At 36.5% G+C, this 25,657-nt stretch overlaps 1 protein-coding gene across 2 annotated transcripts in view; it reads right to left on the bottom strand.

Annotated features, from left to right (window-relative positions):
• Positions 1-312: 312 nt before the first annotated feature.
• LOC123559786 (YEATS domain-containing protein 2-like) overlaps positions 313-25,657 on the bottom strand; it is a 34,188-nt gene continuing 8,843 nt past the window's right edge. For both annotated transcript variants that reach the window (XM_045351885.2, XM_045351886.2), the window contains exons 6-18: positions 24,365-24,471; positions 20,949-21,110; positions 19,919-20,030; positions 18,666-18,710; positions 16,226-18,456; positions 14,860-14,936; positions 14,418-14,497; positions 12,967-13,105; positions 12,181-12,366; positions 8,968-9,080; positions 8,384-8,458; positions 2,549-2,613; positions 313-895 (exon numbers count right to left, since the gene is read on the bottom strand). In XM_045351885.2, the coding sequence (XP_045207820.2) occupies positions 769-895; positions 2,549-2,613; positions 8,384-8,458; positions 8,968-9,080; positions 12,181-12,366; positions 12,967-13,105; positions 14,418-14,497; positions 14,860-14,936; positions 16,226-18,456; positions 18,666-18,710; positions 19,919-20,030; positions 20,949-21,110; positions 24,365-24,471 (3,519 nt within the window). In that variant the 3' untranslated portion in view covers positions 313-768. The remainder of the gene's footprint in view (positions 896-2,548; positions 2,614-8,383; positions 8,459-8,967; positions 9,081-12,180; positions 12,367-12,966; positions 13,106-14,417; positions 14,498-14,859; positions 14,937-16,225; positions 18,457-18,665; positions 18,711-19,918; positions 20,031-20,948; positions 21,111-24,364; positions 24,472-25,657) is intronic.

Genomic DNA, 25,657 nt, shown 5'->3' with positions numbered 1-25,657 from the left:
GTCACTATGTGACAGGTGAGCTAAAAAAATTATTGTAAGTGAACAAAAGAAAAGTACAATATGTATACTACAAACTCTTATGAATTTTTGTCGAAATTGTTCCTGTTACTGCATTAGACACAAAAAGACAACCCGATGTAAATTTAATTTAAAATGATGTTTGTACATGCATTACTGACTACAGCTAGCTAGGTAAACCAGTACACAATGTCCTATAATATCACCTGTTTATATACATGTAAATTAGTGTGAACAGATAAAACAAACTGGATAAATTGATGGTGTTTGGATTCTTGTGTATAATTCAGTACAGTAACCGGGTATAATTTAAAATAATTCCCTATAAGACTTTGATCTTCATGGTCTGCTTTACAACTGGCTGTAATTAGTTTTTGCATGAATTGAATATATATTGAGTTTGGCTGCATGAAAAATTGCAAAATTTTGTCATTTTGGCCAGAGAAAAATATCGAATAAAGGTAGTGAAATGCACATCCTTTTACTTGCATATGTTCACATAGATATTTAGAACATAATTATGACAAAATTATTGACTTTATTGTTACCACTTAATCATCTTTTATTTTTATGAAAATTTGCATGTAAAATTTTGAGTAAAATGGCCGCCACTGTGGCGATGCCTTAACAGTAAAAAAAAATCTCTGTAAATACAGAACTGGGGAAGATTTTGCAATCAAAGAACTCTGTAAGGATCTATCACTATTGCCTCTGTATAAATTTTTTGTTCAGAAAGACATTAACATTGTGTCATCTGTCAATTTTTGTCAATCCATGGCTTTCCTCCACTCCTAGAAATTTATTTGTAACAAAGTCTGTGATTGGCAGAGAGTTCAGTGCCGAATATACGTCTGCAACACCCAGGGCATCAGGATATCTGAAACATATATAGAACTAGGTGTTTTTGTCACAAAAACATATGTCTCCCCTCTATGTATACCTTTAGCTCTGGCGGCCATTTTGTGCAGTGAAGTGGAATGTGTCGGCGATATGCACAACTAGGCTTGGTACTGATCACTCCTGTGAAGTTCCGTTGAAATCCGGCCAGCAGTTTGACTTGTAAAAGCCGTACAAGCTTAATGCGGACGTACGGACGGACAGACAGATGGGCAGACGGACAGACAGACGGCAAAAGCAAAAACAATATGTCTCCCCAATCTATACTATATCTATGAAACTTTATACATTTTCATAAGCCTGTTTTGGAAAAACGAGACATATCATATGATGGCGCTTGCATCCGTCTGTCAGTTATAAGGACGGATGCAAGTGCCATCTGCAAGTATACAAAAAAAATAAAGTCATCTAGTATTTTCACTTTAGCCTATGAGAGCCAAAAATTGCAATTAAGGGAAATAACTCTGGTACTTGTATGTGGAGTCTAATAAAATCTGCTGAAAAACATCCTCCAGTTACTTAACAAACATTAATAAATAAAATCAAATTATAATCAGTCGCATAATATTAAGCCCATAAACTAGGACATTTTATCCAAATCTCTACTTGGAGGGTTGCTGTTTTCAACATAAAAGTTAAAGCCGCATAGACTTTAAACAAAAAAAATGTTCATAAAAAATGCTATCATTCTCTCATTCTAACACGATCCATAGCATTTGCTATATAAACATATAGTGAAATCGCCTATACATGAATCTATGATAAAATATAGCTGTTCCATTCCACCCTACGATTGTAACATGACTGCGAGTCTGTTGCATGCCTACTAAACAGCTAAATACTCGACCTTTACAGTAGTCATAGAAAGTACATCAAATTTTCTGAACAAACAATTTCTAACAGATGAATTTATTTGTTTATATTTTTACAGTAAGAAAATGTTTCAGCCAGTCCACACAGTACTTCAACATCAGTGCATCTATATCTGCTCGTGTAGATCTACGTAGTTTACAATCATCACAAATGTCAACTAAAACCTACTTTGACAGTAAATAAATTATAATTCGTGCTCCAATCTTCAAGACTCAAATGTTTACATGTTTACAATATGCTGTAATGTTCTGGTGTTTATGTTGCAGTGTCGATCATAGGTGACGTGAAACTGCATAGATAAACTTTGAATAAAGTATTTACTTCTGATCTTTTCCAACCTAAGATGTTATTGAAAATTAGATTTTCACAGCAGCAACTACTTAATACTTTAATGACTGAATATCGGAAAATTCCGTTATGCAACGCTTTCCAATCGTGGGGAGGTTTTTATAATAGCCTATGGCCAGCCGAATAACGTATGGAGCTAAAATGTAGTGCTGTAAAATGCAAAGAATTTGCGTGGTTAGAATCGAAATAATAAATGTTCCAATTATTTTATCAGTTAATAAAATATGGGCAGTCGTTCGGATGCGAATATTAAATCACTCGTGCTACACACTCATGATTCAATGATTAAGCATCCGAACTCCTGTCCAAATTCTATTAACTGATAAAATATAGGCACATATTTATCATTTCTTAATTATAATCCTTTGAAATAATCATAAATATATGTCTACTTCTACACATTATTACTTACCGTCCCATGTTAACTTTTAAAGCAAAGGTTTCCCGCAAAACATCTCCCATAAATAGCTCCATAGCCTGAAATATATAAATAATATTCCATTTACTTTATGTTTTTTCAATGGATGGAAGATTATATCTCAAATCCATTTCCTTCTAGGAAACAATATACATGTACAAGGAATGTATTTTGAAATATACAGTGTAATGTGCATTATGTGTCAAGCTGAAATAGATGTGTGTGTAAAATGGGTGTAGGAAATTATAGCTACTATTCTAATATACCAAACTTTTCCTGTTACCAGTACGAATAACAACTTTCCAAATATGACTTTTCTTATTTTGACTGGGGCAGTCTTTTTTAAGAAAAGTCAAACTGCACGCAGGAGTTGCTTCCCTTCAACTTCAGAAATCTCTTCCTATAGGTAAGAGAGATCACTGCATAGAAGATTGAAGAAAAGAACTATTATTTTGTTAGTCTAATTTCTTTATTTCTAAAGCATCAACTTCAAATACTTATGCAGCATTATTGTTAATTTAACACATTTAAATGCACAGCAACCGAAAATAGCTTTTATAAACAAGAGCTGTCTCCATAGGATGACACATGCCCCCGATGGCACTTTGAATGAATAGTTATGGCCAATGTTAGAGTTTAGGACCTTTGACCTACGGACCTGGGTCTTGCGCGCGACACGTTGTCTTACTGTGGTACACATCCATGCCCAATATTTTTAAAATCCAAGCATGAATGACAAAGATATGGACCGGACACGCCCATCAATGCACTATGTTGAAATATGACCTTTAACGTCTAAGTGTGACCTTGACCTTTGAGCTATGGACCTGGGTCTTGCGCACGACACGTCGTCTTACTGTGGTACACATTTATGCCAAGTTATTTGAAAATCCATCCATGGATGACAAAGATATGGACCGGACACGAATGCACTATCATGAACAAGAGCACCGCCTTGCGGGTGCTGACGCTCATCTGATTTTTTTTGTGTAATAGAAATATTGTCCTACCCATGATTTTCTAAGTCTAAAAAGGGCCATCATTCTTGCAAAAAGCAGGATAGAGTTATGTTTCTTGATGTACAGTGTCCACTTATGATGGTGAAAAACGGTTGCAAGTTTTAAAGCAATAGCTTTGATAGTTTATGAGAAAAGTTGACTTAAACATAATACTCAACCAAGAAAATGATTTTCTAAGTCCAATAGGGGCAATAATTATTGCAAAAATCAGGATGGAGTTACGCTGCTTGCTGTACAGGGTCAGCTTATGATGGTGAACAAGAGTTGCAAGTTTCAAAGCAATAGCTTTGATAGTTTAAGAGAAAAAGTTGACCTAAACATAAAACTTAACCAAGAAATCTGATATTTTCTAAGTACAAAAGGGGCCATAAATCTTGCAAAAAGCAGGATGGAGTTATGTTTCTTGCTGTACAGGGTCAACTTATGATGGTGAACAAGTGTTGCAAGTTTTAAAGCAATAGCTTTGATAGTTTAGGATAAAAGCTGACCTAAACATAAAACTTAACCAAGAAAACTGATTTTCTAAGTCCAAAAGGGGCAATAAATCTTGCAAAAAGCAAGATGGAGTTATGTTTCTTGCTGTACAGGGTCAGCTTATGATGGTGAACAAGTATTCCAAGTTTCAAAGCAATAGCTTTGACAGTTTGGGAGAAAAGTTGACCTAAACATAAAACTTAACCAAGAAATCTGATATTTTCTAAGTACAAAAGGGGCCATAAATCTTGCAAAAAGCAAGATGGAGTTATGTTTCTTGCTATACAGGGTCAGCTTATGATGGTGAACAAGTATTCCAAGTTTCAAAGCAATAGCTTTGATAGTTTAGGAGAAAAGCTGACCTAAACATAAAACTTAACCAGGCAACGCCGACGCAGACGCCGACGCCGACAACCGCTCAAGTGATGACAATAACTCATCATTTTTTTTCAAAAAATCAGATGAGCTAAAAATGACCTTTAACGTCTAAGTGTGACCTTGACCTTTGAGCTACGGACCTGGGTCTTGCACGCGACACGTCGTCTTACTGTGGTACACATTCATGCCAAGTTATTTGAAAATCCATCCATGGATGACAAAGATATGGACCGGACACGCCCAACTATCATGAAAAATGACCTTTAACGTCTAAGTGTGACCTTGACCTTTGAGCTACGGACCTGGGTCTTTCGCGCGACACGTCGTCTTACTGTGGTACACATTCATGCCAAGTTATTTGAAAATCCATCCATCGATGACAAAGATATGGACCGGACACGAAAATTGCGGACAGACTGACAGACCGACAGACTGACAGACTGACAAACGGTTCAAAAACTATATGCCTCCCTTCGGGGGCATAAAAATTCACCAAAAAAACACTATGTGCAGCAAGATGCACATAATGCCACTTTAAAGAAGTGAGAACAATGCTTGACACTGCAGTACTGACCTCCATACATGATTTAACAAAACAGTCACAATATACTTGGGTGTCAAGACATGAGATATATGGGGTACTATCAATGGAAAGTATGTGTTTTGATGCAAAAAAAATAATGTTTAAACAACTGCTGTTAAAGCACGCTTTTGTTGCTTTAGTTGTGAATTTAAATGAATTCAAAACTGGATCAATGGATAATAGCATAAATAAGGAAATACATAGCGTTTGAAATATACAAGAAAGTTGTATTCTAATTACAACAAGAGGACCATGATGGTCCTGAATCGCTCACCTCTTCCCACATGACCTAGTTTTGGGTATGACGTCGTTTTTTTTTATTATTTGACATAGTGACCTAGTTTTTGAGCTCATGTGACCCAGTTTTGAACTTGACCTATATATTATCAAGATAAAAATTCTGACCAATTTTCATGAAGATCCATCGAAAAAAATAGTCTATAGAAAGGTCACAAGGTTTTTCTATTATTTGACCTATTGACCTAGTTTTCGAAGGTACATGACCCTGTTTTTAACTTTACCTAGATATCATCAAGGTGAACACTCACTAATTTTCATGAGGATCTCATGAAAAACATGGCCTCTAGAGAGGTCACAAGGTTTTTCTATTTTTATACCTACTGGCCTAGTTTTTGACCGCAAGTGACCCAGTTTCGAAAGTGACCTAGATATCATCAAGTTGAACATTCAGATCAATTTTCATGAAGATCCATTGAAAAATATGGCCTCTAGAGAGGTCAAAAGATTTTAATAATTTTAGACCTACTGACCTAGTTTTTGAACGCAGTTAACCCAATTTCAAACTTGACCTAGATATCATCAAGATGAACATTCAGACCAACTTTCATACAGATCCCATGAAAAGTATGGCCTCTAGAGAGGTCACAAGGTTTTTGTATTATTTGACCTACAGACCTAGTTTCTTAAGGTACGTGACCCAGTTTCAAACTTGACCTAGATATCATCAAGGTGAACATTCTGACCAACTTTTATGAAGATCCATTGAAAAATATGGCCTCCAGAGAGGTCACAAGGTTTTTCTATTTTTAGACCTACTGACCTAGTTTTTGACCGCACATGACCCTGTTTCAAACCTGACCTAGGTATCATCAAGATGAACATTCAGACCAATTTTCATACAGATCCCATGAAAAATATGACCTTTAGAGCGGTCACAAGGTTTTTCTATTATTTGACCTACTGACCTAGTTTTTGATAGCACGTGACCCACTTTCGAACTTGTTCTAGATATCATCAAGATGAACATTCAGACCAACTTTCATATAGATCCCATGAAATATATGGCTTCTAGAGAGGTCACAAGGTTTTTCTATTTTTAGACCTACTGACCTAGTTTTTGACCGCACGTGACCCAGTTTTGAAAATGACCTAGATATCATCAAGATGAACAATCAGACCAACTTTTATACAGATCCCATGAAAAATATGGCCTTTAGAGAGGTCACAAGGTTTTTCTATTATTTGACCTACTGACCTAGTTTTTGATGGCACGTGACCCAGTTTCGAACTTTAGATATCATCAAGGTGAACGTTCTGACCAATTTTCATGAAGATCTTGTGAAATATATGGCCCCTAGAGAGGTCACAAGGTTTTTCTATTTTTAGACCAACTGACCTAGTTTTTGACGGCACGTGACCCAGTTTCGAACTTGACCTAGATATCATCAAGTTGAACATTCTGACCAATTTTCATGAAGATCTTGTGAAATATATGGCCTCTAGAGAGGTCACAAGGTTTTCCTATTTTCAGACCTACTGACCTAGTTTTTGATGGCACGTGACCCAGTTTCGAACTTGACCTAGATATCATCAAGATGAACATTCTGACCAACTTTCATAAAGATCCCTTGAAAAATGTGACCTCTAGAGTGGTCACAAGCAAAAGTTTACGGACGCACGCACGCACGCACGGACGACGGACACCACGCGATCACAAAAGCTCACCTTGTCACTTTGTGACAGGTGAGCTAACAAGAGCTGTCGGATGACAGCGCGCTCGACTATTCGAAGAATTGATTGAAGAATGGGGTCAAAATATTTCCATAGATTTTCAGACAAAAGAAAAATATGGATTAAACAAAAAATGTTCCTGTATTTTTGGATTTCGATTAGTCTTGCACTAAATGGCAATGTGTGACCATGATGGCAAATATGTTAAGTTATATGTTAGGCAAAATATGGACTTGTATGAAAAATCTAACTAATTTCCAAAGTCCAAAAAGGGTCATAATTCAGTCAAAATAGCTGACAGAGTTATGTACACTTGCCTACAGATGGAAATCATGTTGATATACTAGTGTTTAAAGTTTCAAAGCCACAGTTCAAATAGTTTTGACAAAAATTTCAAAGTCCAAAAAGGGCCATAATTCAGCCAAAATAGTTGTCAGAGTTATGTACTCTTGCCTACATATGGAAATCATAATGATAAACAAGTGTTTATAGTTTAAAAGCCATATGTCAAATAGTCTTGACAAAACATGGACATATACGAAAACAGAACCAATTTCCAAGTTCAAAAAGGGCCATAATTCAGCCAAAAAAGATGACAGAGTTATGTACTCTTGCCTATTGATAGAGACTATAATACTGAACAAGATATAAAAGTTTCAAAGCCATAAGTCAAACACTTTACACAAAATAAAAACTGGTACGAAAAACTTAACCAAGATTTCTAAGTCAGAAGGGGCCATAATTCAGCCAGAATTCTTGATGGAGTTATGTACTCTTGCCTGCAACTGGACATGGTGATGGTAAACAAGTGTTGAAAGTTTCAAAGCTTTATCTCAAAAGACTTTGTCAAAATATGAACTGGTACGAAAAACTTAACCAAGATTTCTTAGTCAGAAGGGGCCATAATTCAGTCAAAATGCTTGACAGAGTTATGTACTCTTGCCTATAACTGGACATGGTGATGGTAAACAAGTGTTGAAAGTTTCAAAGCTTTATCTCAAAAGACTTTGTCAAAATGTGGACTGGTACGAAAAACTTAACCAGGGTGTGACGCCGACGCCGACGCCGTGGTGAGAAGGATAGCTCTACTTATTCTTCGAATAGTCGAGCTAAAAATGCATTCACACAAATCTGACATATACGGTGGCATTTCTATATGACAGTTAACATTTCTACAAAGTTTAATTCAAATCCTTCAAACACAGAGTATGAGTATGACTTCAGACAAAAGAATAAAAACACTAAAGTATGTACAATGCATAAACTATATCCTCTCGCCTTTGACATGGATGAGGAAAATCTCTGCAGGCAAATAATTCTAAATCAGTCACATATCCATTCTTTGCTTACCATGGTATTATGTAATTCAAACACAGAAAAGTAAAACAATGAGGTAGTACTCACCTTGTACAGCATTCCATGTGAAACTGTACCTAAATAGCCTGGTTCAACTTCTGCAGGGACAAGTTTGATACCAATCTGTCAATTAAAACAATCAATTTTACATAAAACTTTTCTTAACCCAATCAAAACTGTTAGAAGTTAGATAACAAAATAGAATGATGATCGAAGTATATTTTTTATAAAACATTTAAATGTGTAGTTTATAATAATTAATCTGTCTGTGGATGCAGATGGGCAATATTCGGTTCAAGATTGTGTTTTAGTAAAAACAAGGCTCTGCTATTTTGACCAGTTTGAGGATATAAGATAATAATCAATAAAAATATCGTGACCTTTTCTTCAGATCTCTTGGATTTTCAATTAAAATCTCCTGGTAAGCTGTCTTGGAACTGGAAAGACTTCTTAGAATTTTGACATGTATGCCGCATCTTCAGTGAAACATATAACTTAACAGAGTCGTGTTTTAAAGCAGGCTCCAGAAATTCCCTATACATATCATGAGCTAGCTATAAATTAAGCTTTAGATTTACATTAACTCTAGAATATATGGTAAGTATGATAAACCTTCTGTTGCCTTTATTTACCTCTTGTGTCACATTCTCCACAAACACTGCCCCCTCTGTTAAAGGTAGCATCTCTATATCACTGAATGGCACAGTAACATTTTCTTTCAGTTTGACTCGTGGCTTTTCTGTACCTAGATTAAAACATAAATCCAAAACATCATCTTATTGACATACATACATGTAAATAAACTTTTATGGCAAATCATACAATAAACTTCTTTAGCACCGGTGGCCCACTGTCTGCAAAGTTATCAAATGATTTTATTTTTTTCGTTGTTGTAGGGTTTAACGTCGCAATGACACAATTATGGGTGATATGGTGACTTTCCAGCTTTGATGGTGGAGGAAAACCCCAGGTGCCCCTCCATGCATTATTTCATAAAGAGCAGGCGCCTGGCCAGAACTACTGTGCAGTCTGATCATGGTCTGCACTGTTCACCATTCAGTTAGTATCTTTTTGGTAAGCGCCCCTATTAACATCTAATGATACTGTCTAAATTGATATTAGAGAAATTTAGGATGGTAAGGGTTAGACTATCTGAACCATTTTATATATTTATACAGAAAAAGCCAGTTTATGTTGTTTTTTTTTTAATGCCCCCGAAGGGAGGCATATAGTTTTTGAACCGTCTTTCAGTCTGTCCGCAATTTTCGAGTCCGGTCCATATCTTTGTCATCAATGGATGGATTTTCAAATAACTTGGCATGAATGTGTACCACAGTAAGATGATGTGTTGCGCGCAAGACCCAGGTCCGTAGCTCAAAGGTCAAGGTCACACTTAGACGTTAAAGGTCTTTTTTCAGGATAGTGCATTCGTGTCCGGTCCATATCTTTGTCATCCATGGATGGATTTTCAAATAACTTGGCATGAATGTGTACCACAGTAAGACGACGTGTCGCGCGCAAGACCCAGGTCCGTAGCTCAAAGGTCAAGGTCACACTTAGACGTTAAAGGTCATTTTTCATGATAGTGCATTCGTGTCCGGTCCATATCTTTGTCATCCATGGATGGATTTTCAAATAACTTGGCATGAATGTGTACCACAGTAAGACGACGTGTCGCGCGCAAGACCCAGGTCTGTAGCTCAAAGGTCAAGGTCACACTTAGACGTTAAAGGTCATATTTCATGATAGTGCATTGATGGGCGTGTCCGGTCCATATCTTTGTCATTCATGCATGGATTTTAAAATTATTGGGCATGAATGTGTACCACAGTAAGACGACGTGTCGCGCGCAAGACCCAGGTCCGTAGGTCAAAGGTCCTAAACTCTAACATCGGCCATAACTATTCATTCAAAGTGCCATCGGGGGCATGTGTCATCCTATGGAGACAGCTCTTGTTTTTCTTAGCATTGTCAACCTCTGTTCAACAGTGTAGAACCAACAGTACAAGGTAAATTAAATGTCGATACTTACACCCAACTGACCAAGAATGATAAAGATCGGTCAAGCCATTCATTAAATCAAGCAATTTTAAGTTTTCAATTTTTAAAACACCTGATCCCTTTGAGTAATGGAGCAGTACCAACTGTAAAGCTAAGGGGCAGATCAATACAAGATGCTCAGATGCTTCTGACCAAGTCTGAAGTATTTAACAAGAGGACCATGATGGTCCTGAATCGCTCACCTATCCCCACATGACCCAGTGTTGAACTGAGTATGACGTTGTTATTTCTATTATTTGACATACTGACCTAGTTTTTGAGCATATGTGACCTAGATATCATCAAGATAAAAAATTCTGACCAATTTTCATGAAGATCCATTGAAAAATATGACCTCTAGAGAGGTCACAAGGTTTTTCTATTATTTGTCCTAATGACCTAGTTTTTGAAGGCACGTGACTCACTTTTAAACTTGACCTAGATATCATCAAGGTGAACATTCTCACCAATTTTCTTGAAGATCTCATGAAAAATATGGCCTCTAGAGAGGTCACAAGGTTTTCCTATTTTTCGACCTACTGACCTAGTTTTGACTGCACATGACCCAGTTACGAACTTGACCTAGATATCATCAAGCTGAACATTCTCACTAATTTTCCTGAAAATCCATTGAGAAATATGGCCTCCAGAGAGGTCACAAGGTTTTTCTATTTTTAGACCTACTGACCTAGTTTTTGAACGCACGTGACCCAGTTTCGAACTTGGCCTAGATATCATCAAGGTGAACATTCTGACCAATTTTCATGAAGATCTCTTGAAAAATATGGCCTCTAAAGAGGTCACAAGGTTTTTCTATTTTTAGATCTACTGACCTAGTTATTGACAGCACATGCTCCAGTTTTGAACCTGACCTAGATATCATCAAGCTGAACATTCTGACCAATTTTCATGAAGATCTCATGAAAAATATGGCCTCTAGAGAGGTCACAAAGTTTTTCTATTTTCAGACCTACTGACCTAATTTTTGACCGCACGTGACCCAGTTTCAAACTTGACCTAGATATCATCAAGGTGAACATTCTGACCAATTTTCATGAAGATCCATACAGAGATATGGCCTCTAGAGAGGTCACAAGGTTTTTCTAGTTTTAGACCTACTGATCTAGTTTTTGACCCCATGTGACCCAGTTTCGAACTTGACCTAGATATCATCAAGGTGAACATTATGACCAACATTCATGAAGATCTCATGAAAAATATGGCCTCTAGAGAGGTCACAAGGTTTTTCTATTTTTAGACCTACTGACCTAGTTTTTGACCCCACGTGACCCAGTTTCGAACTTGACCTAGATATCATCAAGGTGAACATTCTGACCAATTTTCATGAAGATCTCATGAAAAATATGGCCTCTAGAGAGGTCACAAGGTTTTTCTATTTTTAGACCTACTGACCTAGTTTTTGACCCCACGTGACCCAGTTTCGAACTTGACCTAGATATCATCAAGGTGAACATTCTGACCAATTTTCATGAAGATCTCATGAAAAATATGGCCTCTAGAGAGGTCACAAGGTTTTTCTATTTTTAGATCTACTGACCTAGTTTTTGACCGCACATGACCCAGTTTCGAACTTGACCTAGATATCATCAAGATGAACATTCTGACCAACTTTCATAAAGATCCCATGAAAAATGTGACCTCTAGAGTGGTCACAAGCTAAAGTTTACGCACGGACGGACGCGCGGACGACGGACGCCACGCGATCACAAAAGCTCACCTTGTCACTTTGTGACAGGTGAGCTAAAAATACCTGATCTTTGCTTAATTCAGATAAAAAACCTTACCTGTTGAGATGATATCAATTTCCTCATCACTGTGGCACTCCACAGCTGGTGTAAGATCTTGTAATGATGTAACTTCCTGTAAGATGTTGATGCTATCAGTTACTGATGTAAACTTCCTGTGTTGTTGATCAGAAGGTAATGAGGTCTCCGCCTGTAGATCTATGGCTGTCGGATGGAGAGGCCGTTCTATAAAAAAGAGTCATAGTTTTACTAAAAGACAAGAAACTACTCGTAATGCACAGAACAATACTGTGATATCTTTAATATTCAAATTGTTAATATTGATATCATTAATATTCATTATAGACTAATTTCTGTGGGTTTCTTGTTTGAGCCAATTTGTGAAATTTAATCCCAGTGAACAGGTAAAGTCCGGTTCAATTTATACTCAAACGCTGAAGTTGCCAATAAACTTGACTCAGCTAACTTACATGAACAGGGGTGGAATTAGCTGCAAGTAAGAACTTCTGGGGCTGAACAGAGATTTATGTCTGCAGCTTTCATATGAATATAACAGTTTACATTGATCCTATAAGAGTGACATTGACCTTTGAGCTATAAGTCTGTGCCTTGCAAAAGACACACTTTTAGTTACTGTGCTCATTTTTGCCAAATTATCTTAAATTTTGACAACATACGACAAAGTTCTCAGTCTAACATGAAATTCAAAACAAACATGAGCAAATAAAAGGATGCACACACACATATATAGGGAAAATTCTATATATATGCCTTTCCATCATTATCATGGTGGAGTGCATAAAAACCCAGATGCAAATGTCTCACCTATATAGTGTGGACTGTAGGCATGCAATCTACACCAGGTAAGGATCTGTTTTACTGTCCACAACGAGTCTCCCTTAAATGTTTGTCCATGTTCCAGGTAGGGCAGCAGAAACCGACGTACACTTGATGCTCTCTGCCACTGTAAACATAAACATGAAGTTAACAATAAATATTATGACGACTAGGCAGCATGCATTCTTTTTGCATATAGGCACATGTAGGGAATTTTAAGCAATTAATACAAAAATATAATACAAAATTTTCTAACAAGATGGTAGCTTAATAAAATATGAGCAGTGAGTTATTTTATGATTCATACTTGATGTTATTTCGCATGTTTGGACATATAGCTGTACCCACACATTGCTCTCTTTGAAAAGCAAAGAAGGATGAAATTGCATATCGAGGGTTCAACGCAATAAGGGCGTATCTACATATAATTATTATATCTAGATACGCCCTTATTGCGTTGAACCCTCGATATGCATAATATGTAATTTGTCATGCATACACAGAATAGGTAATTTGTCGTGCATACGCAGAATAAGTAATTTGCAGTGCATATGCAGAAAACCCAATTTGCCATGCATATGCAGAACAAGTAATTTGTCGTGCATATGCAGAATAAGTAATTTGCCATGCATAGGCAGAATAGGTAATTTACCATGCATAATCAAATATGTAATTTGCCGTGCATAGGCAAAATACGTAATTTGCTGTGTATACGCAGAATACGTAATTTGTCGTGCATATGCAGAATAAGTAATTTTCTGTGCAAACACAGAATAAGTAATTTGTCGTGCATAGGCAGAATAGATAATTTGCCGTGCATATGCAGACTACGTAATTTGCCGAGCATACGCAGAGTAGGTAATTTGCCGTGCATAGACAGAGTAGGTAAACTGCCGTGCATAGGCAGAATGTGTAATTTGCCGTGAATAGGCAGAATGCGTAATTTGCCATGCATAGGCAGAATGAGTAATTTGCCATGCATAGGCAGAATGCGCAATTTGTTGTGCATATGCAGAATGCGTAATTTGCTGCACATAGGCAGAATATGTAATTTGTCGTGCATACACAGAATAAGTAATTTGCAGTGCATACACGGGATAAGTAATTTGCAGTGCATACACGGAATAAGTAATTTGCAGTGCATACACGGGATAAGTAATTTGCAGTGCATACACGGGATAAGTAATTTGTTGTGCATACAGGGAATAAATAATTTGCAGTGCATACACGGGATAAGTAATTTGCAGTGCATACACGGAATAAGTAATTTGCAGTGCATACACAGAATAAGTAATTTGCAGGGCATACACAGAATAAGTAATTTGCAGTGCATACGCAGAATACATAATTTGACGAATGTCACTATAATTCCACTCTCTTAAATAAAACATTACACTACATCCTAACCAGTATTTTTGAGAACTTTAAAACATACACACCTCTGAGGCTCTTCTCTTCCCAATATTCCACGATAACCATTCCTCACTGGACCTAGCACAGTATGGATGTAGATGTCGAACTGTTCAAAAATGAACAAAACTTAAGTGACTTATCTCTAAAAATATGCTCAATAGGCAACAATATCTCTGTAATGTTTATCAATTATATGTTACTTACTCATTGAAATAATTAACTTAATACAGCCACTGAAAGAAACAGATATCTGCTATGTTAAGGCTATGCACTGAAGCAGGTGTGAGACCACAAACTCAACACACAATACTGGTACATATTGGTGATACAATACTGCTGCTTATAGTACTTATGTTTAAAACTGTGACATAAACAAACTGAACAGCCAGTGTTGCTTTTTTTGTTATTATATTTCTGTATAAGAATAAGCCTGTATTGATCCAGCCTATAATATTAGAGTGTACAAACCTGCTGTAGCTGATACTATGGGATGTCTCCTCACTGCTGCTTGTATCAATGATAATAAATCTGGATAGTCCTCCAACCTATATGAAAAAATTCTGAGATATACACACAAATCCTGACACCAAAACAAAATTTTTTCTAACTTGTTCCTGGTTTTTACAAGGAGGCACAGTAATAAGGATCTTCTCTGACATCTATGTTATGATTTACATGAATTGACAAGCCAATATTGTATGCAAATCTTCACATTTAGGTGAGCACCGGTATTAATTTAATTTCTATGTGCTTTGAAAAAACAAAGTGTTTCTAAATGAAAGCATGTCAACTGTGCATATTTAATCAAATCAGTCTAACAAAATTTTTTTATTGACTGGAATTATTTGGATACAACGATGCTTTTGGAAAAATATGGTTCGATAAGATTTTACACAGCAGAACAATATTTATTTAAAACCTGCAGAACTATAAGTCTGTTTGTTTCGTTAGGTTTTAAGCCACCACGACACAACTACGTATCAAGGCAACTTTCTGGCTTAATGATGAATGAAAACCTTAGGTGTCCCATCTATCATTATTTCAGGCAGAGGGGTACCTTGTTAGAACCAACGCCCTTCCATAAGCCAGCTATATGGCTTTCTCACATGATTTGTTATAGTAAGTTATGAGCTAAAATTAAACAGCTTATTACAAATTCAAGAATACAACTTTGATCTCAAAACTGCATATTATGCACCAACTCTTCAAAGCGTTAAATGGAGAAAAATTATTTAAAACGCACAAAATGCACTTGATGGAACATTCTAATGTGCTTGTTTCTGTTAAAACACGCTTACCCTAAATGACATCACTTTAACGGACGATGATGTCAATGTTTTTTTTGCAACCAAAAATGAGTGCTACTGTATTTTATCTGTATTTTATCTTCCGTTTTCGATAACGGGCATAATAGAATCAAAATATTGTAAAGCAAAATCATGTTTTACTTAAATTTACACACTCAACGTTCGTTATACATTGCCAGAATAATTCATGAACATATTATAATTTTTTTCTGACTATTAATAACATTAAAACACATATTTTTCTACACATTATTTCTTAAGCAATGATACAAAACTGCTTAGTTCAGTTTTGGTATCAAAATAACGAAAATTCAAAATCACATTATGATTTATCTTTTCAAAAGCAGATGAATAAACGAGGAAAAGCAGACACGTAGTTTGTCCAGAAAACATACAGACTGGTATAGTAATGGAATGCAGATCTATGTACAAGCTAATAGATGAACAAACAGATAATAAAAAAGAAATCTGGTGGCCAAATTTAAGTGATTTAGTTAACAGCACATAGTATACTGAATAATACCTACCTCAAAGGTGCTATGGAATCCCTCTCTTTAACTTCCACTGGTTTAATCGGCCTTTTTCTTTTTGGATCTAACATAATCTTCTTGTCCTCCAACAAGCTCAAATTTCTATTGCAACTTTCTACTGTGTCTTCTTTGTTAACAACAATAATTTTCTTCTCTTTGCTATCACTTGATGTTATAGTTACCGGAGTTTCTCTTATATTTGTATTTAATTTAGACCCCAAAGGCGAGTTTGAAATGGAACCAAGTAAACTAGACATTACTTTTCCACCCAGAGTATTTTCACAGTTTGTAGTTTTTGGACTTTTATCATTCGGAACAACTATCAAAGTTTTGTCATGAGATTCCAGAGATAATTGTCCTGCTGTACGCTTGCCATTTGTCGTTGCTGTATCAAGTTTTGAGATACTGGTTATTTTTGCACTTGTTTGATCCTTGGTATCCATGGAAACAGCTGACTTAGAGGAAACTGGCACAATAAGTATATGATTAGATAAATTATTCTGTTTCACTTTAGATGTTTCCCCTCCTGAGTCAACTACAAGATTTTTACTCTTGTTGATGATGAGTTTTCCCTGCTCTGACTTACTGAGAATTCCTGACGGACTTATCACAACTTTTCCTACATCACTGCTCTTAGAAACTGCATCAGACTGGTTCATTACAATTACACTACCGTTAGACTGTGGCACTTGCAAATTTGCAACAGTTTTATTCAGTAATGATTTACCTTTACCCTGCAGCATGTCTACCTTGTTTCCACTGGGTACCAGTATTAATGGGTGTGGCTTTGTCTTAACTAACTGCGAGGAGCCGGGAACCAATCCTCCATTTACAGAAACCCTCTGTTCAACAAGATTCAACTGAGACTTGGGCTGCTGAGGTCTTAGCTGACCTTGAACTTGAATTAATCCCTGAGATGTAACCTTCAACTGACCTCTAACCACATTCTGGTTCCCTGAACATACTGTCGTCTGCTTCCCAGATTTTAAATTCAAAATATTCAAATTCTGATTCTGAGAGACACTTTGAACAAACTGAACACTGCTGGACGATTTTAGTTTCAAAGTTGTTGTGGGCGTTACACAGTTTGATTTCACTAAAGTTGCATTTGTCAATCTTTTACTCAGGTTATTATCTGGTTTAATAAAAAGTACTGGCCCATTTTCAGTTGACTGCTTGACAGACTGGGTTACAATATTCTTTGTATTTTGCACTGATGAAGTAGCATTCACTTGAGACTGACTAGAAGTTACGCCGGACTGCCTGACATCTGGCTTTCCATTCACAACATTAGATGTCAGTAACACAGGTTGAGTTACTGGGGATGTCACTCGAATCTGTCCAGGACTACTTCCTTTGGACAGTGGTGAAACACTAGAACCAACCTGTTGAGGTATAAGGTAGGTTTTTCCTTGGTTATCTGTGCATTTCAGAAATATCAAGTTTGAATTTGCAGGCTGGTTCACTGTTTTATTCACCTTTAGATTTGACAATGGACTTGTCTGAAGTAATCCAGTCTGTGCACGTGGCTGGTTCCCAGACATATTTGTCAATATTACAGGCTGTGATGGCATCATGAAATTATTTTTTGAATTTTGACTTTTTGTTGGACTAACCTGAATTAAAGTATTTGGCATGCCTCCAACCACAGTTTTTATTCCACCTACATTAGAGGCACTTAGTGAACCTAAACCTTTCAGAATTACATTCCTGGAAGGGGAAGTCACTCTGGCGTTTACTCCAGGACTGACTGCCTGAAGCTGGACAACATTGTTCTTTGGCGGGGTAACTGGGTACATTTTAGGTAAATTAGGATTCTGAAGCAGAGGTTGACCCACAGGAATTAAAGTCAGTGGCTGAGTTGTTATAATACTTGGACTAATTACTGTCTCCACTTGATTCCTTGCAAACAACACATTTTCTGTTACTGCTGTAGGTCCATGTGGTAATTTTATATTAGTTCCTGATACACTTGATACATGATTCATCACAACTTGCTTGTTGGCAGGACTATGAGAACTTGTTCTATTGCTTTCTAAACAAGCTGACCTGCCATAATCATGATCGTCTGCAGGTTCAGTTTTAATCTCCATAGCAACAGCAGCTTCCTGTGCTGGTACCATGGTTATGGAATCCTCTACTCCAACTTCCTGTTTTACTTTTACTGCACTACTTGATTTTTCTCGTTTCACTTTTGGAATGTCTTTTTCAATTTCTATGTCTACCACCTAAAAGAAAAGAACTCAAATTAAAATACAAGTAACAGCATCATCAACATTAACTGTTACATAATCACAAGGTTTTCAAAATAGTCTTCTCTGTAGATTTCAATTTATTTTCCATTGAAAACAACAAACCAGTCATGTCAAATTTAGAAGAAAAGTGACATAGTAATACCAGTTCTAGAAAGCATTGTACATGTATATTGCATACTCACAGTTTCTGAGCCTAAAGTCTGTAGACCAGTGTATGTTCTATCAAGCTGAAAATACAATCATTCACATAAAAACATGAATTTCATCTACTGTGAAATCATTTAATTTCGTGGGCATGAAATTACGTGGTTTTGGTCAAAACAGCTATTTCATGGGGATATGAATTCGTGGATTTCAACTTTTGAACATAAAATGAATGGGAATTTTACTTGTTCGTTGGGATTAAATTTCGTGGATTGTCTCAAAACACGAAAATTAGTCCCTCACGATTATTAATGATTTCACAGTAATCAAATATGAAATTGAGTACATAACCTTATTTCAACAACATAAAATATATCATCATGTACAGCTAGGAGCAACATGAACAAGTAACACTATAAATGAATGTAGGTTCTGTGTTTGTAATTTTTCATTTAACAAAAATCTAAAGCGTGCCAATGCAGTTTCAGGCCTTTTGAATCATATCTTCTTGCACCACAGCACAAAATACAATCATAAACAAGAAGCTGCGTTCAATAAACGCTTGATGCCCCCAGTGGCATCCTTGTCCCCAGTGGCATCCTTGTTGATAGATTTTGCACCTAAGTCCAAAACGAGGTCAATGTCAAGGTCAAACTGAGGTCAGGTGATGTTTGAAGATGGGGAATGGTCACAGGTTACATCTGTATTAGTATCAATTCATTCTTGTAAGGGTACTGATGCTAGACGAAACCGTCCCATTTGGTTAACCAAGAGATGGCCCATATAAAGCAACCTAAGTCCAAAATGAGGTCAAGGTCAAACTGAGGTCAGGTGATGTCTAATGATGAGGAATGGTCACAGGTTACATCTGCATTAGTATCAAGTCATTCTAGTAAGGGGTATTGATGCTAGACAAAACGGTCTCATTTGGTTAACCTCGTACGGACGGACGGACAAACGAACAGACGAATGGATAGGACAATCACTATATGCCTCCTGCATCAGTAGATGCTGGGGGCATAAAAACAACTATGTGGCTGTTCAAGAATTTGACAATAAGGAACATTCAGACTACAAGCAAGTAAATCAATCAATCATTCCTCCACTGGTTACACCTCTCTAAACTTTGACAACAGTTGAAAATAGAACACAGACAAAATATATTATACCAGATTTATAGTACACTAGATTTGTGCTCCCCCAACCCCCTTTCTGTTGATTTTCTTTTATAGTTTCTATTCAACAAATTTGATTTCAAAGTAACTGAACATACCAGGTAAAAAATTCTTACCTTCAAGTTATGTACAATATCCAGTTTTTTATTTCTATGGTCTTTAAAGTGTAACTGAACTCTTACAGGAAACTCGCCCCAACCCCGTCTTGTTAAATGAAATGGAGGCTGGCTGGAAAATCACAAGAAAACAATTTTTCTTTTGTATTACCTGTACTTAGTAAAATACTGCCTTTTATGTTTCATGTGTAAGTTTTTTATTTATTTTGTTGGGTTTAACATCGCACGAACAAAATTATGGGTCATATTGCGATTTTCCAGCTTTGATAGTGGAGGAAGACCACAGGTGCCTTTCCATGCAGTATCTAATCACGAGCGGGCACCTGGGTAGAACCAAAGATCTTCCATAAGCCAGCTGGATGGCTTCCTCACATGAAGAATTCATCACCCCGAGTGAGGCTCGAACCCACACTGATGAGGGGCAAGCGATTTGAAGTCAGCAACCTTAACCACTCAGCCAAGGAGGCCCTGTGTAATTTTTAAGTACCCCTACAACTGTCAGTAGGAATGCAAACTCACAGCTTGGTAGATTCTGATTCTAATGGAGACCTTATATAGTAATGGTAATTTCTGTTTTAACATTTTCAATCATATATACGATGCGTCCTTTATTATGTTTCATTATGTGTCAAGTAAACATAATTATATTGTGTACAATCATATTGCCATACTGTTACATTTACACTGCTTAAAAGAAAGGACTAGATTTTCTAATTTTATCCTAGATTCCCCATTCTATGTTAAAGTTCAAGGGACAAAGGCACAGTAGAATATACATCTGGGACCAAGAGATTTTGGTTTGGACAGAAATACTGTTGTCTTTGTTCAAAAATACATTTTGACCTTTAACTTAAAACATAATTTTTATATTTATAAACTTTTGCTCTCTTTTATGGCTGCAGAAATTTGGAAAAACATTCCCTACTCAATTAGAAATGCTATCACAGTAAATTAATTAAATAATACATAAAAAACTTCTTTTAATTACATGTTTATTTCTATTTACAGCTAACTGGTACAGAATATTTACCTGACTTCTACTAGATCATTGGGTCTGTAACTTGGATGTAAGAAGAACCAAACTTTTTTCACAAAGTCATCAATACTGGGGCTGTTTTTTGGACCTCGTACGTACACCATCCACTTGTGAGTGGCCTGGTCATTTTCATCCCGCTGATCTGCTGGTATACTCCTAAATAACAAAAAAAAATTATGTCTAACCTAACAGAAAAATTAGAAACACCTTTTAAAAGTATGTACAGTAAAACCCTTATTAACAGACCACCTGTATTAAGCAAATTCCTGTATTTAAAGACCAACTGATGACTGGAAAATACTGTGTGAAGTTTTAACAAGAGGACCATGATGGTCCTGAATCGCTCACCTGTTCCCACATGACCCAGTTTTGAGTATGACGTCGTTTTTTCTATTATTTGACATACTGACCTAGTTTTTGAGCTCATGTGACCCAGTTTTGAACTTTACCTAGATATCATCAATATAAAAATTCTGACCAATTTGTCAGAATAATTTGTATATTTAATATATTGATAACGTAACACATAAGCACAGATAGTGCTTGACTCCCTTTTCATGTTATCATTGCTATAATTATTGTTGAATTGCTGTTAATAATAGAATTTGGGTCATTTATGGCTGATTTGGGTTTATTATATGGATGACTGGGTCCCTGCTTCGCACATTGTCATATACAAAAGTTAAAAGGGAACCAGATAGTTAATAGAGCAGGTACTCGTTGTAAGACGTTGGGTTTAAATTTGGACCAATCAGAAACAAGTTCTAAAAATAGCACGTCTAAAAATAGCACGTCTGCTGGGGTATAAATAGATGGATGGATGACAAAGAGGACATTCGGTATCCAGCGGTTGAAGAAGACACATCGAGGATTCAACTAATAATTTATCCCAGTACCTTGAGAAGGAGACTATTGCAGTCACCCTGTCAGGGCGGATAAATTATTAAAAAGAAGACTTTGGAAGTTCTTAGACTAAAGAAGAGTAGCAGAATTTCGATAAGGTTTCGAGCTATAGGGCCAGCGCATAGGAGTTTTACCTTAAGGGTAGTTGAATGCTATAGACGATAGCATATATAGGCTGAGCATCGGGAAGCTGAGACAGAGACCCAGAGTTGGTAATCTACTGAGATAGTAGGAGAGTTCCAGCTTATAGACGGTTCAGCATTATTGGCGAAGTACAGCCAAGGTATCGGGGATAATACCTATATGGTAGTTGAATGCTACATATGATAGCATATAGGCGCTGAGCATCCAGGAGTCAGGGCAATTATATACAGTTTGAGAGGACAGAGGCCGAGCATCTATGCGATAGGACTCGTATGTTGTTGATTCAAAGACATTGTCTGACGGGAACTTCAACAAAAAGACTAGTCAAGTATAGAGTCTCCAGCCTATAGGAGTTTGAGCTAATCATTTTTAATTAAAGATTATTAGTTTGAAACATTTAGTGATTTGCCTGATCCCTGAAATTGTCTAGCTCATAATAAGAAATCATTTACGAATCATTGGTACACGAATCATTTAGGCAAGGTAGCCAGAGGAAAATCTATATATGAGATATTTGGTCTCACCAGCTCTACGTTTTAACAAAGGACAATCTACATCGTTTGTCAGCTAGTCTAAGACATAGTCACCTTAGCGATTGGACCCAAACCATTGTTCAAGATACTAAAGGCGTAGGCACTTCCCTGGGTCATATAACCAGTATCCTGACACAATTTTCATGAAGATCCACTGAAAACTATGACCTCTAGAGAGGTCACAAGGTTTTTCTATTATTTGACCTATTGACCTAGTTTTCGAAGATACGTGACCCTGTTTTGAACTTGACCTAGATATCATCAAGGTGAACATTCTCACTAATTTTCATAAAGATCTCATGAAAAATATGGCCTCTAGAGAGGTCACAAGGTTTTTCTGTTTTTATTTCTACTGGCCTAGTTTTTGACCGCACGTGACCCAGTTTTGAAACTGACCTAGATATCATCAAGGTGAACATTCAGACCAATTTTCATGAAGATCCATTGAAAAATATGGCCTCTAGAGAGGTCAAAAGATTTTTCTAATTTTAGACCTACTGACCTAGCTTTTGACCGCAGTTGACCCAGTTTCAAACCTGACCTAGAAATCATCAAGATGAACATTCAGACAAACTTTCATACAGATCCCATGAAAAGTATGGCCTCTAGAGAGGTCACAAGGTTTTTTTATTATTTAACCTACTGACCTAGTTTTAGATGGCACGTGACCCAGTTTCAAAATTTAACTAGATATCATCAAGGTGAACATTCAGACCAATTTTCATGAAGATCCATTCAAGGGTATGGCCTCTAGAGAGGTCACAAGGTTTTTCTATTTTAAGACCTACTGACCTAGTTTTTGACCGCACGTGACCCAGTTTCGAACTTGATCTAGATATCATCAAGATGAACATTCAGACCAACTTTCATACAGATCCCATGAAAAATATGGCCTTTAGAGAGGTCACAAGGTTTTTCTATTATTTGACCTACTGACCTAGTTTTTGAAAGCACTTGACCCAGTTTCGAACTTGACCTAGATATTATCAAGGAGAACATTCTGACCAATTTTCATGAAGATCTTGTGAAATATATGGCCTCTAGAGAGGTCACAAGGTTTTTCTATTTTTAGACCTACTGACCTAGTTTTTGACCGCACGTGACCCAGTTTCAAACTTGGCCTAGATATCATCAAGGTGAACATTCTGACCAATTTTCATAAAGATCCCATGAAAAATGTGACCTCTAGAGTGGTCACAAGCAAAAGTTTACGGACGGACTGACGGACGGACGCACGGACGACGGACGCTGCGCGATCACAAAAGCTCACCTTGTCACTTTGTGACAGGTGAGCTAATAAAATAATTATAGTTGTACCTCAGATAACTTGATGGTTGCATGCAAACTTTAACTAAATTTTTCCAGTTGAAAAAAAAAAGCTAAGATTTGTATCAGATTTAACCAATAGTTCTCTAACATGGTTATTAAAGTCTGTTTGGTGATTAGGAAGACCTGTATAAAATTTTAACCCTATACATGCAATGGTTTCTGAGATATAAACTTGCACGCAAAACTTAAACTATGGTCAACGCAAAAACATCGCAACAGTAAAGCGTGGATTAGTAAAACAGCTATCACTGTACAGTATATCGTAGAGTTTAAAATCTGACAGTTTATTTCATTTTTTTTTCAATATCATAGCAATGTCTTTGGTGATATTGCTTGGTTACAAACAATACCAAATTCTTGCCTCTGAACACTAAAATCTCAAACATGCCGATATACATGTATCCCATTAAAAAAAAATTCTTTAGTTGCTAAGCAACACAATGAATTTTATCAATTTCTATATTCCAGAATCAAATCTCATTTTTTACTGTAACAACTTACTTCGAGACATTTCCAACAATAATCCTTTTCTTCACTTTAAACCTGCCCGTTCTTGAGTCTGGTTGTTCTGTACCTCGACTTTGAGTCTCCTCAGGTTTTCTGTGTCCCTGTAAAAATATAGTTTGTATAACACTTTCAAACTGAACTTCATCTTTACGTGAGAAAGTTACAGGCAAAATCTCAATTAACTATACTGTGAATGCCTAAGTTATTTTCTGAAGATTATTATGCAACTACTGTAAGTGTACTTATATTAGCGCAGCTAAATTTTAGCGCAAATGCCTTAAATTCAGTAGTTTCGACTTATTAGCGCGTACCTGTATTAGCACAGTATCAGCAGCGCTAAAATAACCAGTTGGCGGTATCTGAAACACCAATTTCCAATGAAATACGGAATGGCACGAAACTTTCAAGAACGAAGCCTATTCACGCAAGCTGGCTTATTGCTGCTCATCTGGGTGTGAAAACTCTACAATACTAAATGGCTGGCGGCAGACTGGTAGTTGTAATGAAATCGACCTGGCATGCAAATAAACATGCATAAGTCTACAGTTTGACATAAAATCTACATTCATTTAGACCAGTGTTAATCTGTATACTGTAAATTTGTACATGTATACAGTGCAGAATAGTGATAATTGCTTGTTTTCAAATTCACATGGTTTTCAAGCAATAAAATGTTATGGTGACACTCGTAATTAGCGCAACCAGACAAACTGGCGATCTACTCCGAAGGTGTTATACACACTGTTTGCTGTTTAAGGACAATGGCGAAGATAAAAAGATGCAAAAAAAAATTTACAAATTTAAAATAGATGACTTTTGCAATAATGTTCGAACAGGTTTAATTATTCTATCCAAAACTTTCTGCAGAAAGAAAAGATGGTAATAAAAACCTGTATTTGTAGGAATGCAGTTATTGTCTTATTTACACAATAAATATGTATTTCTCAGAATTCTGTTGCATTGTAACTACGATATTTTTAATACGAAAAATGTTACTTTTTATTAGGAAAGCCTTTCATTTCAGTCTAATATTAGCGCTAGACATGAATTAGCGCATGCCCAATCCCGCTAATAGCGCGAAAATTAGTACTACGCTAATATTAATACACTTACAGTATCACATTATGATATACTTTGAACAGCCAACATACTAATGTATACTAATTTATTTCAGCTAGGTTCTGATAATAGCTTCAAGCTTATTTAAACTGCTCTTGAGTCTGCTTCCTGAAAAAAAAAACATTACTGGTGTTATATGAAAAAGCGTGGTCATGACACGTTGGACTC

Source organism: Mercenaria mercenaria, chromosome 10 (assembly GCF_021730395.1).
Source record: "Mercenaria mercenaria strain notata chromosome 10, MADL_Memer_1, whole genome shotgun sequence".
In the NCBI taxonomy this organism is placed as follows: Eukaryota; Metazoa; Mollusca; class Bivalvia; order Venerida; family Veneridae; genus Mercenaria; species Mercenaria mercenaria.
The sequence above is the reverse complement of the archived record's forward strand: the minus strand, read 5'-3'. Positions and strand labels throughout refer to the sequence as shown.